The sequence below is a fragment of the Bufo bufo genome, chromosome 9, assembly GCF_905171765.1.
Source record: "Bufo bufo chromosome 9, aBufBuf1.1, whole genome shotgun sequence".
Lineage (NCBI taxonomy): Eukaryota > Metazoa > Chordata > Amphibia > Anura > Bufonidae > Bufo > Bufo bufo.
Genome location: NC_053397.1, coordinates 156,637,626 through 156,658,247, shown reverse-complemented (window position 1 = coordinate 156,658,247; position 20,622 = coordinate 156,637,626). Strand labels below are relative to the sequence as shown.

Sequence of the window (20,622 nt, the reverse complement as noted above, 5' to 3'; positions counted from 1 at the left end):
ACAAGGACCTTCTGGTATAGCACTGTTTTGCTTGTCCTCTCCACCAGAAGAATGAGAGATGAGAAGCTCTCTTTGTAGCGGGGGTCGAGAAGGGTGAAAAACCAGTAATCTGTGTTGTCTAAAATGCGTATAATGTGTGGGTCGTGGGAAAGGCAGCCTAAAAAGAAGTCAGCCATGTGTGCCAGAGTACCAACAAGCAAGACGTCGATGTCGACATCAGGATGACTCTCCATCTCCTCATCTTCCTCTTCTGCCCATCCATGCTGAACAGATGGAATTGTCTCCAGCTCCTCCTCCTCCTCTTCATGGTCCAATTCGCACTGAGAAGACGAACTGAGGGTGGGCTGGCTATCAACCTGTGTAATGTCCTCCCCCATTTCCTCATCTGCCACATTCAGCGCATTGTCCTTAATTGTGAGCAGCGATCGTTTGAGTAGACACAGCAGTGGGATGGTTACGCTGAAAATAGCGTTATCGCCACTAACCATCTGTGTGGATTCATCAAAGTTTTTTAAAACCTCACAGAGGTCTGACATCAACGCCCACTCCTCGCTTGTGAACAGTGGCAGTTGACTCGAAAGGCGTTGACCATGTTGCAGCTGGTATTCCACAACTGCCCTCTGCTGCCCACAAAGCCTGGCCAACATGTGGAACAGCTCACATCGCACAACAGTCAGTGAGCTGGAAGCCGCAAGCGTTGCTGCAGCGTTGACAGACCGGCTGAGGCTGTGCACGACATGCGGAAATGGGCACACACGCAGCGCGCCTTCACTAGTAGGTCTGGCAAATTAGGGTAGGTTTTGATAAACCGCTGAACAACTAAGTTTAAGACATGGGATGCGTGTCAGGTTGCCGATCTCCAAAGCCGCCAAGTTACGACCATTATTAAACACAACCATGCCTGGTTGTAGGTTGAGTGGCAAGAGCCGCAGCTCGGGCTGGTCCCTTATACCCTGCCACAGCTCTGCGGCGGTGTGCTGTTTGTCCCCTAAGCAGATCAGCTTCAGCATGGCCTGTTGACGCTAACCCACAGCAGTGCTACACTGCTTCCAGCTAGCGACTGATGGCTGACTGCTGCTGGAGGTGGAAGTGGAGGAGGCAGAGGGGGAGAAGTGTGGGTTGGAGCCAGTAACACAGCTGCTGGCGGAGACCCTGATGGACGTAGGGCCCGCAATCCTGGGCGTGGGTAGCACCTGTGCCATCCCAGGTTACGACTCACTCCCGGCCTCCATAACATTCACCCAGTGTGCGGTCAGGGAAATGTAGAGTCCCTGGCCACTAGCACTTGTCCATGTGTCCGTGGTGAAGTGGACCTTCCCAGTAGGTGTGTTGGTCAGGGCACGGGTGATGTTCTGGGACACATGTTGATGTAAGGCGGGCGGACATCAGGGTGCGGAAGGCCTCAGTGTACACAAGCCTAAATGGCAACATTTCAAGGGCCAGTAATTTCGAAAGTTGCGCATTTAGTGCTATGGCCTGTGGGTGGGTGGATATTTGCGCTTGCGTTCAAATGACTGTGTTATGGACATTTGGACGCTGCGCTGGGACAGGGAAGTGGATGTTGTTGCTGATGGTTCATGCAAAAGTCCAGGTGCAGGGCGAGGGGCATCTGGGCCTGCGCCTTCGACAGGGGATTGGCCAGCAGTGCGTAACACAGAGGAAGAGGAGGCAGTGGTGTGACCCGCAGACCCAGATTGTGGACCCAGGCATTCGGCCCACTTAGGGTGCTTGGATGCCATGTAGCGGATCATGCTGGTGGTGGTGAGGTTGCTAGTGTTCACGCCCCGGCTCATTTTGGTATGGCACAGGTTGCAAACCACTCTTTTGTCGTCTGCACTTTCCTCAAAGTGCCATACTGCGGAACATGAGGGTGCTTGGTGTAATGGTTGCTGGCCTGTTTGGTGTGGGCCGACTTCTACATTTTACAACCCCACTGCCTCTTTCAGCCTGTATTGGTGCTGCGGATCCCTCCCCCTCTGTACTGCTGTCCTCGCTCGGCTTTTCACCTTTCCATGTTGGGTCAGTGACCTCATCGTCCAACACCTCCTCTTCCACTTCCTCACTCTGCTCATCCTTTTGACTTGACCTAACCACAACCTCAGTGATTGACAACTGTGTCTCATCATCATCCACCTAGTGTACGAATGATTGCCGTTCACCACCGTCATCTTCTTGAGACTGTGGGCACAATATCTCAGGTCCCTCTTCAAGCATGCTGGGCGCGAGGGCCAAATGTAATAGTGGCGCTGGAAAGAGCTCCTCAGAATATCCGAGTGTGGGATCACTCGTTTGGAAAGCCTCTCCATGGAGGAAGGATGATCAGAGTGAGGATTCGGTTGACCAGACTCTTGGCTACAGAGACCGGACTTGGTGGAAGAGAGGGTGGTGCTTAAACATTATCTTCAGCAATTTGGAGTGTTCTCCTGCGCCGCCCAGCTAAGTTGGACATGAAGCTGGGTACGGTGGATGTTTTTTTTCTGGTACAATGGCAGCAGGCACAGTTTCATTGCACACAAGACCACGGCCTCTGCGTGCACAATCAGCATCACGCCCACTTCCACGTCCCTTAGTGCTCGCCTTCTTCATATTAATGGTTTTGTCACTAGATGTGGCACAGATTGTTTTACAGTCCGCTAAAGACACCGTTTTCGGATGCAGGACAGTATATGTCACAGAAACCGACAGAATATGGACACTATATTAGGCCCAGATTATTGGAATCTGCAATACAGACACTGTTTTCTGATGTAGTACAGTATTGGTTACAGAACACCACAGATTATGGACACTATGTTAGGCCCAGATCATTGGAATCTGCAATACAGACACTGTTTTCTGATGTAGTACAGTATTGGTTACAGAACACCACAGATTATGGACACTATATTAGGCCCAGATTATTGGAATCTGCAATACAGACACTGTTTTCTGATGTAGTACAGTATTGGTTACAGAACACCACAGATTATGGACACTATATTAGGCTCAGTTTATTGGATTCTGCAATACGGACACTGTTTTCTGATGTATTACAGTATTTGTTACAGAACACCACAGATTATGGACACTATATTAGGCCAAGATTATTGGAATCTGAAATACAGACACTGTTTTCTGATCTAGTACAGTATTGGTTACAGAACACCACAGAATATGGACACTATATTAGGCCCAGATTATTGGAATTTGCAATACAGACACTGTTTTCTGATGTAGTACAGTATTGGTTACATAACACCACAGATTATGGACACTATATTAGGCCCAGAATTTTGGATTCTGCAATACGGACACTGTTTTCTGATGTAGTACAGTATTGGTTACATAACACCACAGATTATGGACACTATATTAGGCCCAGAATTTTGGATTCTGCAATATGGACACTGTTTTCTGATGTAGTACAGTATTGGTTACAGAACACCACAGAATATGGACACTGTATTAGGTCCATATTATTGGAATCTGCAATACAGACACTGTTTTCTGATGTAGTACAGTATTGGTTCCAGAACACCACAGATTATGGACACTGTATTAGGCCCAGATTATTGGATTCTGCAATACAGACACTGTTTTCTGATTTAGTACAGTATTCGTTACAGAACACCACAGAATAGGAACACTATATTAGGCCCAGATTATTGGAATCTGCAATACAGACACTGTTTTCTGATGTAGTACAGTATTGGTTACATAACACCACAGATTATGGACACTATATTAGGCCCAGAATTTTGGATTCTGCAATATGGACACTGTTTTCTGATGTAGTACAGTATTGGTTACAGAACACCACAGAATATGGACACTGTATTAGGTCCATATTATTGGAATCTGCAATACAGACACTGTTTTCTGATGTAGTACAGTATTGGTTACAGAACACCACAGATTAGGGACACTGTATTAGGCCCAGATTATTGGAATCTGCAATACAGACACTGTTTTCTGATGTAGTACAGTATTGGTTACAGAACACCACAGATTATGGACATTGTATTAGGCCCAGATTATTGGATTCTGCAATACAGACACTGTTTTCTGATTTAGTACAGTATTCGTTACAGAACACCACAGAATAGGAACACTATATTAGGCCCAGATTATTGGAATCTGCAATACAGACACTGTTTTCTGATGTAGTACAGTATTGGTTACATAACACCACAGATTATGGACACTATATTAGGCCCAGAATTTTGGATTCTGCAATACGGACACTGTTTTCTGATGTAGTACAGTATTGGTTACATAACACCACAGATTATGGATACTATATTAAGACCAGATTATTGGATTCTGCACTACAGACACAGTTTTTTGATGTAGTACAGTATTGGTTACAGAACACCACAGAATATGGACACTATATTAGGCCCAGATTATTGGAATCTGCAATACAGATTTTTTTTCTGATGTAGTACAGTATTGGTTACAGAACACCACAGATTAGGGACACTGTATTAGGCCCAGATTATTGGAATCTGCAATACAGACACTGTTTTCTGATGTAGTACAGTATTGGTTACAGAACACCACAGATTATGGACACTATATTAGGCCCAGATTATTGGGATCTGCAATACAGACACTGTTTTCTGATGTAGTACAGTATTGGTTACAGAACACCACAAATTATGGACACTATATTAGGCCCAGATTATTGGAATTTGCAATACAGACACTGTTTTCGGATGCGGGACAGTATATGTCACAGAAACCCACAGAATATGGACACTATATTAGGCCCAGATTAGATAAATTTGCCCTAAAGAAACAGTTTTCGGATGGCATACTGTATATGTCACAGAAAGCCACACACTATGGACACTAGATTAGGCCCAGATTATTTAAATCTACGCTAAAGAAACAGTTTTCGGATGGAGTACTGTATATGTCACAGATGTGTATTACACGCAGACACTACAGAGACAGTAGATGAGGGCTGGCCCCTGATTATTTCATTTACGCTAAAGAAACAGTTTTCGGATGGAGTACTGTATATGTAACGAATGTGTATTAAACGCACACTATAGACAATAAATATGGCGCTGATTATTTGAATTTACGCGAAAAGACACAGCCTGCGGATGATGTACAGTATATGCCCCTAATAGGTATTAAGGAAAAATATCTTGCTGCTGTCAAACACACACACAGTAGTCCTTAAAAGGACTTTGGGATCTTTGAAAAGCTTTTGGTAGTAAAAACAGCAAATTTCTGTCCCCGTGACTGATCAATTTAGCGCAGGTAAAAATAAATTGCTGCTCTAAAACACACACACACACACACACACACACAGTAGTCCTTAAAAGGACTTTTGGGTCTTTGAAAAGCTTTCTTAGAATAATAACTGTGAATTTCGCTCCCTACACTGCCTTTCCCTTCCTACGCTATGCTCTCCCTGACTATGACTGATCCGAGCACGTGTCATCGGGTGCTATGTAGCACCCGATGAGGCATTCCGGCCAGCCAATCACTGTAATGCCAGCAGCCAACATGGCTACTGGCATTACATCGATGGCAGTACTTACCTGCACGTTTATTGGCTGCTTAGCAGCCGCGAAAAGTGCTGGGCGGAGACTCGAGCATGGCGCTCGAGCACATGGAGTACTCGGCCGAGTACCACCATGTGCCGAACATAGCGATGCTCGAGCCGAACCGGTATTCGGCCAAGCATGCTTGCTCTTCACTAGTCCCTAAGCAACTCCTGTGTTGTCTTGCCTGTATGCTTAAGGTCATTGTCTTGTTGGAAGGTGATCCTTCTACCCAGTCTGAGGTCCAGGACTCTGGATCAGGTCTGCATTAAGAATATCTCTGTACTTTGCCCCATTCAGCTTTCCTTAAACCTTGAACAGTCTTCATGTCCCAGCCACTGAAAAACACCTTCACAGCATGATGCTGCTACCGCCATGCTTGACTGTAGGGATGGTATTGGGCCAAATAGTTCAATTTTATTTTCATAAAGCTGATTAAATCCAGATTTATCAACTAAAATATTTTTTAAAAGTCGCAAAAATTGTTGCAATCTTACTATGTATATAATATATTACAGAGGGTGAGGGAAAGAGCGCAGCCGGCACTGCTGCATGTGTCTGTGCGATCACTGGAGCCATTTTAAACACTGGAGTCCCGAACCTTCACGGTGGTGCTCTGTCGGTGATGTAGTGGTTATAGTAGTAATAGCATAAGAAAAAAGCACCGCGGCACTCACCACTGGTCACAAAGTTGCTGTTTGCAGTTTATTTCTTAGTACATATAGTGGACACGGACGAAACACAGGTGGAAAGATAGGCTACAGCTGTTTCGCGCTGTGTTGCGCTTTGTCAAGCCTCCTGTGACGTAGAGGAGGAGGGGGTTATAAATACCCCCATCTCACATACGTCACTAGTTACATTTAAAGTGATATATAAAACACATGTGTTAAAACCAATCAAATGAAAACAGCTAAATCATTCTTGTCATTTAACCCTAAAGGGCCCATGGCTTGTGTTTTAATTATCCATGCTGCTTCTCGCTGCAGGAGAATGTGTTTTCTGTCCCCCCCTCTCATTTTTTTTATTATTATTATTATTTATTATTAAAGCGCCATTCATTCCATAGCGCTGTACATATGATAAGCGGTGCACATACATAATACAGACAAGTGCACTAAGCAGGAACAAGACGAGTTACAGACTGGTACAGAAGGAGTGAGGGCTTACAATCTACATGGTATGGGAGAAGGACACAGTAGGTGCAGGTTAAGTTGGTCATGGCGGTATAGAGGCAGCAGGGTCACAGGTTGTAGGCTTGTCTGAAGAGGTGGGTTTTCAGGTTTCTTTTGAAGGATTCCACTGTAGGTGAGAGTCTGATATGTTGGGGTAGCGAGTTCTAGAGTATGGGGGATGCACGGGAGAAATCTTGGAGTCGATTGTGGGAAGAGGCAATAAGAGGAGAGGAGAGAAGGAGGTCTTGTGAGGATCGGAGAGTGCGTGTGGGGATGTATCGGGAAAGTAGCTCAGAGATGTATGGAGGGGACAGGTTATGGACAGCCTTGTATGTATTTGTTAGTACTTTGAAGTGAATTCGTTGGGCAATGGGGAGCCAGTGAAGGGATTTGCAGAGGGGAGAGGCAGAGGAGTAATAGGGTGAGAGGTGGATTAGTCGGGCAGCAGAGTTGAGGATAGATTGGAAGGGTGCGAGAGTGCTAGATGGAAGGCCACAGAGGAGAATGTTGCAGTAGTCTAGGCGGGAGATAATGAGGGCATGTACAAGCATTTTCGCAGATTCAAAGTTAAGGAAAGCACGGATGCGGGAGATGTTTTTGAGTTGGAGGCGGCAGGTGGTGGAAAGGGCTTGGATGTGCGGTCGGAAGGAAAGGGCAGAATCCAAGGTCACTCCAAGGCAGCGGGCTTTGTTGACTGGGGAGAGTGTGCAGCCATTGATCATGATAGATAGGTCTGTTGGGGGGGTTGAGCAAGATAGGGGAAAGATTATGAATTCTGTCTTATCCATGTTAAGTTTAAGAAAGCGAGAGGCGAAGAAGGATGATATAGAAGATAGACATTATGGTCCAATTCATGCGCCTCGCCAGAATAGTAAAAGATGACACTGAATTTAGGGAGCAGTGTGTAGACCAGTGGTGAGTGCCGCGGTGCTTTTTTCTTATGCTATTACTATATAATATATTATATTACTATATATATAATAATATAGGTGTGGGCATAGAAAGTGGTGTAGTAGGAGTGAGACTTTAAATGCATCAACTTTACCAAACATACATCTGATATTGTTTCAACTTCTGACTTTTAAAATTCTCCAGATGATTAGTCTCTTACAAAGTGTCTCACCAATTTAATTGTTGTAGTATCTTATTACAACTGTTATATTATAGGAGCTTTATACAATATATATTTGGCATCCCAAGGGTTTACTGTAGTAGTAAGAGATAGTAAAAGGTAGATCGAGTATGCAGACAACTTGTTATCTACCTGAGGGGGTGGACAGTAGCTGGTTTCCAGTGAAAGGGGGCAGGTAGGTTAGCACTGCACTTTGTTTAGGTATGTTACTTATTATAGATAGTAACTATAAGGACCAAATAAGTAGGTCATTTTATTCTGGTGGTGATAATAGATCTGGCATCTAGTGTGGAACGTAGGTTGGTAACCTGTTGACAAGTGGGGAGAAAAGGTATGTCTTCTGTACAGTGGTGTGTCATGGTTAGAGTAGGTGATTATGTAGCTAACCTGATAAACAGTAAAAAGGAAGTTGTATTAGTGACCTGTGTCCAGTTTGGAGGGAGCGTAAGCTACGGAGGGCTGGGTAGTTTCCCTGGTATTTAGTATCTATTATGATGTATATAGAAAGCAGTAATGTTAATTGTGGAATGGTAAGAGAAGAAAGATACTTTGCATCCTTCTACTAAACTGGAAACTCATCTAAAAAGTGCCATTAGTTTTCCTACAATACAAGAATAAAAATAATCTATGACATCGGCTTATTCCTGCTGTCTAAACCACATGGCACATACTTGCAAAACTGTCACCTGGTAAATCACAATAAAAGGTTTGTACTGCCACCTGCTGGCTGAAAATGATCTGTATATGGTTTGATGGACCATTTTGAAGCGCTTCAACAATACAAGGCGCAAATTAGTCTCATCTGTCATTTTATGATCTAATGCTATTTTGTGTAATGCCCCCAAATCAGTTCTGACATATGCAAACCTATATAGAATATTAGTTGAGATCTAGAAAATTATTATTCTACTGTAACATTTGCCCAATTCTTCAATGTCTGATTGATATTAGTATTTATTTGTGTAACCTATTTACGCTATTACTATTGATAGGATGCGGTGGCAAATAGGGTGGTGTTGGTATTTCGCATATGGTGGATTTATGCATAAAATATAAAACTTCAGATGTTCTTCCTACTGTATTGCTCTGAAGGGTGCAGAAACAAATATGTGGAGGAAGGTATTATCACATTCTTAACTATGATCTAGGCTTATACAGAACATAACTGGTATAATAAATATCTAAGGTCTGTGTAAAGTTTGCCATATTTGGGCCTTTCTCAAGGACTGTGTGAATGGTGTTACTGAGATGCATGTATTGTATAAGAGGTAGCTATCAATTATATAAATTCCTTACACAATTTTATTGTGTTTTTGCCTTAGCTGGGAGCTGAACACCAATTATTGTGAAACAGTAAAGGTGACACCACCATACAACGAAGGAACTAGACTTCTGGACTTGATAGATCTTTCGATACTGGACTTCTTTATGGGTACGATGACTTATAGAATATCTCATTATTGTTCATTCAAGTTTTTGCTTGTACATTCTCAGAAGCACAAACATGTATGGGTGTAACTGAAGCCAGAGCACTTACTATGGGGTCCAGTGGTTGGGGGGGCCCAATAGGGTGCAAGAACATTGTACCATTTTGCGGGGAATAACAATGTGGTGGCTTTTTGCTATAATGTGGTTTTTCTGATATATGGTGCTATTATAACACCTTTAATTAATGCTACTTAGGCCTCATGCACACAACCGTAGTTCGGGTCCACATCCGAGCCGCAGCTTTTGCGGCTCGGGTGCGGACCCATTCACTTCAATGGGGCCGCAAAAGTTGCGGACAGCACTCCATGTGCTGTCCGCATCCTTTGCTCCGTTCCGTGGCCCCGCAAAAAAAATATAGCATGTTCTATTCTTGTCCGTTTTGCGGACAAGAATAGGCATTTCTACAATGGGCCACCTGTTCCATTCCGCAAATTGTGGAAGGCACACAGGCGGCTTCCGTTTTTTTTTGCGGATCCGTGATTTGCGGACTGCAAAAAACGGAACAGTCGTGTGCATGAGGCCTTATGCTGCTGTTTCAATTCTTTACATAGGTGGTGGGGACCCTATCTTATTTTGGACATTGGAGAACCTAGCTGACATATTACTAAGCTTTTGTTTATTGTCTATTATGTTTATTATTTAAAATTATGACCTTTGTTAAAGTGCGGTATGAGAGCTGTTTCTTCACATCCTTTTGTTCAATAATGTGTCATCAATAAAAGTCCCAATTCAGATAATCGAAAAGAAATGTTAATGATACATCCATCAACCATCCATCAACCTTCTGACAGAAGAGAGAGTCTGGTGATGAATTAAAAATAGCTTCTTTTTTTGCACAGTTTTTCCTCATTAGGCTAGTTTTACACTAGCGTTTTTACTGGATCCGCAAACTGGATGTGGTCCAACAAAAACGCTTCTGTTACTGATAATACAACCATCTGCATCCGTTATGAACGGATCCGGTTGTATTATCTTTAACATTGCCAAGACGGATGCGTCATCAACTCCATTGAAAGTCAATGGAGGACGGATCCATTTTCTATTGTGGCAGATTGTAGCAGAGAAAACTGATCTGTCCCCATTGACTTACATTGGGGCCGATGCTGGATTCGTCTTGCTTCGCATTCCAGGACGGAAAGCAAACTACAACATGTTGCGGTTTGCTCTCCGGTATGGGAACGCAACAAAACGGAACGGAATGCATTTTGGAGCATTCTGTTCTGTTTAGTTCAGTTTTGTCCCCATTGACAATATTTGGGGACAAAACTGAAACGTGTTTTTCCGGTATTGAGCCCTTATGACAGATCTCAATACCGGAAAACTAAAACGCTAGTGTGAAAGTAACTTCATTCCTCAAGGCCTCGAGTAACCTAGACAGTGGTGGAGTGTACTCTATATAGTGGTCACGTGACCTTGTCAAACACCTGTAAGAAAAAAAATAAAAATATATATGTATATATATATATATATATACACAGTTGCAAGAAAAAGTATGTGAACCCTTTGGAATGATATGGATTTCTGCACAAATTGGTCATAAAATGTGACAATCACAGTCTGCTGTGGGGATCCGCTCTGGTAGGCAGTGGTAGCAAGTGCAGTATAGAGGCAACACAGACCGGTCTTGGTGTAAAACACAATGCTTTGTTTATTCACACGGTGCATATTTGTGAAAGACGGTGCAGTTCATAGGGAGGGTGGTCACACACAGCAAAAATAATAGTTCAAACACAGCAAGTCCCTGCTGCAGGCTACTTGAGGCCTGTTTCAGTCACATAAAGCAAAGTCTATTTAAAGCCAGGAGTAATGTCACCTTTTCTCCTTGGTGAAGTAAGTCCATGGGTCCTGCTTCTAGCCACAGGACACGGATCCCTCCTGGATTCAGCTGTGGGTCCCTGCCCACTCCTTTACAGGCCTCAGCACACAGCCCAGCTCACCTCCACTCCTTACTCTCACAGCCAGAGAACACAGAAGCTCCACACTGTGCACCACACCCTTGTTGCTGGTCGGGTTTTAACCCTTCCCTGCAAAACCTGGCCTGGACCGTGGGGAGACAGGCACCCGCCCGCATATCTGCCTGCTCCCAATAAGAGCCGGCCCGGATCCGCTGTTAACAGCGTAACCGCTGCAAAATGCACTTTTCCGGCTCTTACTCCACCGGGGCCAGGACCCCCGGTGGCACGTACCTCCCGTTTACCACCACTCCAGGTACTCTCCTACATATCCCCCCCCTTTGTTCAACCCTGAAAGGTTGCACACCCTGTTCAATCCTGAGAGGTTGGACACACGTACAACAGTGTACCCGGGACAGGGCATCGGCATTCACCTGTAAGCGGCCTGCCCTGTGTTCGACACTGAACTTAAAATTCTGGAGGGATAAGAACCATCTGGTGACCCGGGCACTCCCCTCCTTGGCCCGGCTCATCCACTGAAGAGGAGAATGGTCGGTCACCAGACGGAACCTTCTCCCTAACAGATAGTACCTAAGGGACTCGAGGGCCCACTTTATGGCCAGGCATTCTCTCTCTACCACGCTGTACCTGGTTCCCGCTGGGGTGAGTTTGCGACTCAGGAAGACAACAGGGTGTTCCTCCCCACTGATTTCCTGAGAGAGTACTGCCCACTCCAGAGGCGTCCGTCTGAACGACAAATTCCCGTGTGAAGTCTGGTGTCACCAAAACCGGGGACCCACACAGAGCAGACTTCAAACGGGAGAACGCCTCTTCCGCCTGCTCATCCCAGCGGACCATCACCGTCTTCCTCCCCTTTAAAAGTCTTGTCAATGGGGCTGCCACTGTGGCAAAGTTGGGGATAAAGCGCCTGTAATATCCTATCATCCCTAGGAACGAACGTACTTGCTTGGTGGTAAGAGGTCTGGGCCAGCTCTTGATCGACTCAATCTTGTCTACCTGGGGTTTGACAACTCCCCGCCCAATCAAGTATCCCAGGTACCGGACCTCCTCGAACCCGATCGAACACTTTTTTGGGTTGGCCGTCAGCCCGGCTTTTCTAAGTGAATCGACTACAGCCTGTACCTTGGGCAGGTGACTCTCCCAGTCCTGGCTAAACACGATGATGTCGTCCAGATATGCCGAAGCATATGGACGATGGGGCCGTAGGATGACGTCCATCAATCGCTGGAAGGTGGCTGGAGCGCCATGTAGGCCAAAGGGCAAAACTTGGTACTGAAATAACCCCTCGGGGGTGACAAAGGCAGTCTTCTCCTTTGCCGCCTCCGTGAGAGGCACCTGCCAATATCCTTTTGTGAGGTCGAGGACCGAGAAATAGCGAGCTTTCCCTAGCCGTTCTATGAGCTCGTCTACCCGGGGCATGGGGTAGGCATCGAATTTCGACACTTCGTTGAGCTTTCTAAAGTCATTGCAGAAGCGCAGAGTACCGTCAGGTTTTGGGATGAGGACTATGGGGCTGGCCCACTCGCTCCTTGACTCCTCAATCACCCCTAACCTCAACATCGACCTTACTTCTTCTGAAATGGCCTGTCGCCGGGCCTCCGGTACACGATACGGTTTTAACCGTACCCTGACGTGGGGCTTGGTGACAATGTCATGTCGGACTACCGAAGTTCGACCAGGAAGCTCAGAGAACACGTCCCTATTCCGACTCACCAACTCTTTGGCTTCCTGAGCTTGTTTGGTCGACAGACCACCCGCTATCTTTACTGCGGAGGTGCCCTCCGGGACCTCGGGTGGAGCTGGGATCTTCCCCGCAGACAAGACAGTGCTTGGGCCGTCCCCAATGAGACACTCCCTATCTCGCCACGATTTCAGTAAATTTACATGATATACCTGTTCTGGCTTCCGCCGGCCTGGCTGGGATATCTTGTAATTCACTGGCCCTACCTTCTCTTTCACCTCGTAGGGACCTTGCCACCGTGCCAAAAACTTACTGTCAATGGTGGGGACTAGCACCAGTACCCGGTCACCCGGGTTAAATGTCCGGACCTGGGCACTCCGGTTGTATACCCGGCTCTGTGCCAGTTGGGCGGCCTCCATGTGTTCCCGCACGATTGGTAGGACTGTCTCGATACGGTCCTGCATCTTTTCTATATGCTCTATAATACTCTTGTGTGGGGTGGGCTGTTGCTCCCACGCCTCTTTAGCGATGTCCAGCAACCCTCTTGGCCGTCGACCGTACAATAGCTCGAAGGGCGAGAATTCCGTAGAGGCCTGGGGCACTTCTCGCACTGCGAACAATACGTACGGCAGCAACAAGTCCCAATCCTTTCCGTCTTTGGCTACGGTTCTTTTAAGCATAGTTTTTAGGGTTTTGTTAAAGCGCTCCACTAGTCCGTCGGTTTGAGGATGGTATACGGACGTATGTAACCGTTTAACCCCTAAAAGCTTGCAGAGCTCCCTCGTCACCTTAGACATGAAGGGTGTCCCCTGGTCGGTCAGGATCTCTTTTGGAATCCCCACTCTTGCGAACATACCCATGAGTTCTTTAGCTATGAGCTTAGCTGAAGTATGACGTAGTGGGATCACTTCAGGATATCTGGTGGCATAGTCTAAGACCACCAAGATATGCTGGTGCCCTCTGGCCGACTTGTTCATGGGGCCTACCAGATCCATCCCTATTCTTTCGAAGAGGACCTCAATGATGGGCATGGGTACTAGGGGACTGCGATAGTGGGGCTGGGGGCTTGTCATCTGACACACTAGACAGGATTGGCAAAACCTTTTGACCTCCTCATAAACCCCGGGCCAATAGAACCTTTGCAGAATCCGCTCTTGGTTTTTTTTTACGCCCAAATGTCCTCCCAGCACGTGGGAGTGGGCCAAGTCCAGTACCACACGGCGGTATGGCTGGGGTACCACCAGCTGCTCCACTACCTCGTGCTGCACTTTGTCCACCCTATACAGCAGGTCCTGGTTAAAAGCCAAATGGGGAAACACCGAGTCGGCCCCTGGGTGCTGAGCCACCCCATTTACCACTGTCACCCCTTCCCTCGCCCGCAATAATGTCGGATCCTGGAGCTGGGCGGTCCCGAACGTGTCACGGGATACCTCCAGGTCCGGGATGGATGGGGTTTCCACGGATTCGCCTGCCAACACCTCTAGGGGAAACCTATCGGGATGACACTCTACAGGTGATGTGGTGACCCCTACGGCTGGTATCCCCGCATCGGGATCCTCGGGCACTGGGCCAGATTGTCGTCTGTCCCTAAGGGAAGGCATATCACTCTTCCATAGAGTCCAGAACAAAGGAAAATCCCTTCCCAGTATGGCGGCATAAGGGATTTGGCATCCCACTCCAACGACATGCTGCACCTCTTTGCCCAACACGGACATGGTAACCCTGGCAGTAGGGTACTCCCGGCGATCCCCATGGATACAGACAATGGACAGGGTTTGCTTCTCTGGGAGTGTCTCAGACACTAAGGACTCATGCACTAGGGTTACCAGGCTCCCAGAGTCCAGCAAAGCATTAATCGGATGCCCATCGACCAAGACTTGGCACAGAGGTGGCATATCGGCGTCCGGCCAGGCATCTGCGGTACATACAGGCCGGGCAAAGAAAGAGGACCGGCGAGCGAACCTGCAGTCCATGGGTTCAGGTGTTTGAGGACAGTTCGCTGCCCTATGTCCCAGGCCGTGGCAGTGCCAACATTGAATCCCCGTGGTCCCTCCCCGGTCTCTCTTCCCTGGAATAGGACTAGCCTTCCCCCCCCTTTGTGGTTGGGTCCCTTTTTCCGGATCCCTAGCCTGAGAGGGAGACTGCCGGGATTCCCGTGCCTGCGTTGAGTCCCGCACCAAGTCCTGGGTCGCCACATACCTCTCGACTAGGCTTACTAACTGATCCAGGTTGCCGGGGTCTCCCTGACCAACCCAGCGCTGTATGGCCCTTGGCAGTGTCCGCACCAAACGATCGACCACCACCCGTTCCACCATCTGCGAGGGGCTCAATGTCTCAGGCTGCAGCGATTTTTTTACTAGGTGTAACAGGTCATAGGCCTGGGACCGAGCAGGCCGGGACTCAGAGAAGGCCCACTGTTAGACTCGATGTGCACGCACATAGGTATTAACCCCAAGACGAGCCAACACCTCCCCCTTCAGCCTCTTATAGCTCTTGGCTTCCTCCTGACTGAGGTCGAAGTAGGCCTTTTGTGCGTCTCCCACTAAAAATGGCGCTACTACTTCGGCCCACTGTTCTGCAGGTAACCTTTCCTGTTCCGCAGTGCGTTCGAAGACCATCAGGAACGCCTCAATATCATCCTCGGGGCCCATCTTTCTTAACCCTGAGCGCACCTTATCCCGGGCAGCAGGTAGGACTGCGGTTCCCCCTGGGACGGTTTGTTGTTGTAACACACGCATGGACTCCTGCATAGTCGCCAGTTGCTGGGCCAGTAGACTATTCAACTGCCGCTGGTCTCTCAGGGCTTCCTCATGTCTCCGAATAGCCTCCTCATTACTTTGCACCAAGTGTCTAATGGCCTCCTCCATCTTATCTGGAGCCACAAGACTTGCCGGCTTAATATATGACATACAGTCCAAACAACACAATTTTTCGGCCTCACTGCTGTTTGCCCGCTGAAGCCACCAATTGTGGGGATCCGCTCTGGTAGGCAGTGGTAGCGAGTGCAGTATAGAGGCAACACAGACCGGTCTTGGTATAAAACACAATGCTTTGTTTATTCACACGGTGCATATTTGTGAAAGACGGTGCAGTTCATAGGGAGGGTGGTCACACACAGCAAAAATAATAGTTCAAACACAGCAAGTCCCTGCTGCAGGCTACTTGAGGCCTGTTTCAGTCACACAAAGCAAAGTCTATTTAAAGCCAGGAGTAATGTCACCTTTTCTCCTTGGTGAAGTAAGTCCATGGGTCCTGCTTCTAGCCACAGGACACGGATCCCTCCTGGATTCAGCTGTGGGTCCCTGCCCACTCCTTTACAGGCCTCAGCACACAGCCCAGCTCACCTCCACTCCTTACTCTCACAGCCAGAGAACACAGAAGCTCCACACTGTGCACCACACCCTTGTTGCTGGTCGGGTTTTAACCCTTCCCTGCAAAACCTGGCCTGGACCGTGGGGAGACAGGCACCCGCCCGCATATCTGCCTGCTCCCAATAAGAGCCGGCCCGGATCCGCTGTTAACAGCGTAACCGCTGCAAAATGCACTTTTCCGGCTCTTACTCCACCGGGGCCAGGACCCCCGGTGGCACGTACCTCCCGTTTACCACCACCCCAGGTACTCTCCTACACTGCTTAAACTAATAACACACAAAGAATTAAATGTTACCATGTTTTTATTGAGCACACCATGTAAACATTCACAGTGCAGGTGGAAAAAGTATGTGAACCCCTAGACTAATGACATCTCCAAGAGCTAATTGGAGTGAGGTGTCAGCCCACTGGAGTCCAATCAATGAGATGAGATTGGAGGTGTTGGTTACAGCTGCCCTGCCCTAAAAAAACACACACCAGTTCTGGGTTTGCTTTTCACAAGAAGCATTGCCTGATGTGATTGATGCCTTGCACAAAAGAGCTCTCAGAAGACCTATGATTAAGAATTGTTGACTTGCATAAAGCTCGAAAGGGTTATAAAAGTATCTCCAAAAGCCTTGCTGTTCATCAGTCCACGGTAAGACAAATTGTCTATAAATGGAGAAAGTTCAGCACTGCTTCTACTCCCCCTAAGAGTGGCCATCCTGTAAAGATGACTGCAAGAGCACAGCGCAGACTACTCAATGAGGTGAAGAAGAATACTAGAGTGTCAGCTTAAGACTTACAAAAGTCTCTGGCATATGCTAACATCTCTGTTAGCGAATCTACGATACGTAAAACACTAAACAAGAATCAATTTCATGGGAGGATACCACAGAGGAAGCCACTGTTGTCCAAAAAAAACATTGCTGCACGTTTAGAGTTTGCACAAGAGCACCTGGATGTTCCACAGCGGTACTGGCAAAATATTCTGTGGACAGATGAAACCAAAGTTGAGTTGTTTGGAAGAAACACACAACATTATGGGCCAGATTTATCATTTATCTTATGAGACTTTTTAATAGAACATGCGACTTTTTCGTAAAATGTGCGACTTTTTCGTAAAGATGTGCGACTTTTGTAAAGCTGCTTACTGACGGATAAACTGCTACCGTCAAACCACATTTATTACAGTCTTAAAGGGCCGATCATAAATCTAACTTGGCTAAAACTGACTTTAGCCATATGTAAAAGTGGAGTGAGCTGTCAGAGTAATGATAAATCTGGCCCTATGTGTGGAGAAAAAGAGGTACAGCACACCAACATCAAAACCTCATCCCAACTGTGAAGTATGGTGGTGGGGGCATCATGGTTTGGGGCTGCTTTGCTGCGTCAGGGCCTGAAAGGATTGCTATCATCGAAGGAAAAATGAATTCCCAAGTTTATCAAGACATTTTGCAGGAAAACTTAAGGCCATCTGTCCACCAGCTGAAGCTCAACAGAAGATGGGTGTTGCAACAGGACAACGACCCAAAGCATAGAAGTAAATCAACAACAGAATGCCTTAAACAGAAGAAAATACGCCTTCTGAAGTAGCCCAGTCAGAGTCTGGTGCTGTGGCATGACCTCAAGAAAGCGATTCACACCAGACATCCCAAGAATATTGCTGAACTGAAACAGTTCTGTAAAAAGGAATGGTCAAGAATTACTCCTGACCGTTGTGCACGTCTGATCTGCAACTACAGGAAACGTTTGGTTGAAGTTATTGCTGCCAAAGGAGGTTCAACCAGTTATTAAATCCAAGGATTCACATACTTTTCCCACCTTCACTGTGAATGTTTACATGTTGTGTTCAATAAAAACATGGTAACATTTAATTATTTGTGTGTTATTAGTTTAAGCAGACTGTGATTATCTATTGTTGTGACTTAGATGAAGATCAGATCACATTTTATGACCAATTTGTGCAGAAATCCATATCATTCCAAAGGGTTCACATACTTTTTCTTGCAACTGTAGATACTGATTGACAAAAAAATAAATACAAAATTACATCAAGAAAGAGTTGTTGGAACTGAATGAAGTTTTCTGTGTGACTAATGATATTTTGATTTCAACATTTTTATTGATATATTTTCAACAAAAGTATCAGCATATCATGGCTAAACATAGACATGTTAAGGTGGGTGCAACCACCAAAGAGGTAGATCCAGTAACAAAATTTCCATTATCATGGAAGGTATGGCATAACATTGACAGTTAGAAACCACAAATCAAGATCAAGTAAAACAATATTATATTGCAATGATATTACCAAACGGACAAAGGCATGCCAGTGAAGTGTTTTTACATAAACACCAAGGTACCACAACCAATTCGTACAGTAACGTATCTGTCATATCAGTAGGCTAAACTACAGGAGGGACCCAAATAGAAAGATATCTGAGAGTGAGTCTATGCACCTTCCTCTATATAAACACGATCTGTAAAGGTCACTCATTGGGAGAATTTCGAGTGTGCAATCCAGGGACTCCAGGTATATCTATACTTAGTAGGAGGGAGCATTGAGGGGGGAATCATTCTCTCATAACGACAAGTGTTATTCAACTCCGCTACCACCTCTGAAATATCAGGAGAGATCACTTTTTTCCAATGGCGGGTTATGACTAATTTAGCTCCAAGTAAAACACGCCCCGTGATGGGTCTATATGATGGATGAATGCGTTGGATACCCAAAAATAAAAGAGCGAGATCCGGAGAAGGGGAAATGTCATGGCCAGATAATTCCCTCAGCAGTACAAACACCTGTTTCCAGAAACCAGTGATAATTGGGCATGCCCACAAAATATGGAGCAATGAGCCCACGACTCCACATCCCCTCCAGCACAGAGGAGAAGAAGTAGGGTATATTATATGTAGCCTCTTGGGTGTAAAGTACCAATTTAGGAGTGTCTTAACCCCAGCTTCATAATGTGTAACACATTTAAAGTTAGAGGTCAAGAAACTTATTGCACAGGTCCAGTCCTCTCCAGAGAACGTACGACCCAGGTCTCGCTCCCATTTCAGGAATGGTTTGGATTTAGCAAACTTAGATTTGTCTCCCATATATTCGTATATATATTTCCTGTTGCTCCTTTCCTTAGTAAGTTTCGGGAATAATAAAGCTGAAGGATCCCCACATGTACGGAGGGAGGCTTAGAAATAATAGACTCCAGTAGGTGCTTTACCCTAAGGTAGTTAAATATCTCTCCAGCTGAAAGCTGAAACATCTGCTGAGCTTTGTTAAACGAGAGAACACCCTCAGGACCAATAAGCTGAGAAACTCTCTCGAAGCCCTGATCCCGCCATCTGCTAAGATTGATATCTTTCAAAATCCATTCCAGTGAACGGGTATCCAAGTGTGAAAACAAGGTGTCGGTAGAGTCTGCACACGTATTATGAAAGTGTAACCAGAGCTTCCCTACATGTTTCATTGTCCGGAGAGAAAGATCAGGAATTTTCCCCTTCCACAATATACTGATGAGTAGATCCCTCAACGAGCCCTCCTTAAGTGAATGGGATTCAATTTGATGCCATGCTTTATCGCAGTCTCTGTCCCACCATTCCCTGGCAAGTGATAAGCCAATAGCCTTGTGATAGTCCCCTATACAGGGCAGTCCTAGACCACCGGCCTTTTTCCTTAGGAAAAGCTGTCTTTGGGCAATTCTGGGTTTAGATGATTTCCAAATATATTTGGATAATATTGCTTGCGCCTTTCGAAAAAACTGGTCAGGAACTGGGATAGGGAGAGCTCTAAATATATAAACCAATTTAGGGAGCGTCATCATTTGAAACGCTGCCACCCTGCCAACCCATGATACATCTTTCATGGAGTAAAGGGAAAAATCAGATGACATAGTTTCAAGGAGAGGCTCGTAATTCTGTTTATATAGGAGAGAGCAGGGGTACGTCAACTTGATCCCCAAATATGGGAGTTCCATATCCTGCCAGTCTAGTGAAAAACGTGATTTTAGCTCCCTGGCATCTGTCTGAGGGATATTAAGTAAAAGAGCTTGTGACTTGGAATTATTGATCTTGTAATACGAAAGTGTGCCAAAATGTGCTATTATGTCAAAAGCGGATCTCAACGACTGGAGGGGGCTCGATAATGTGAGGATGATGTCGTCAGCATATAGCGAGATTCTATGGTCTCTTCCACCAATATTTATTCCTTGAACAAGGGGAGTTTTTCTAATACGCTGAGCTAAAGGCTCCAGAGCCAAGATGAACAATAGGGGTGACAGGGGACACCCTTGACGGGACCCATTGGTGATCTGGAAAGGGACCGATAACACCCCATTAACCCA

General features: G+C 46.1%; 1 protein-coding gene across 1 annotated transcript in view; it reads left to right on the top strand.

The window, feature by feature from the left end:
* The window catches only part of LOC120979356 (extracellular serine/threonine protein kinase FAM20C-like), a 120,260-nt gene that overhangs the window by 67,991 nt on the left and 31,647 nt on the right, over positions 1-20,622 (top strand). Inside the window, exon 7 of the mRNA XM_040408066.1 lies at positions 9,167-9,276. Within this exon, the coding sequence (XP_040264000.1) occupies positions 9,167-9,276 (110 nt within the window). The remainder of the gene's footprint in view (positions 1-9,166; positions 9,277-20,622) is intronic.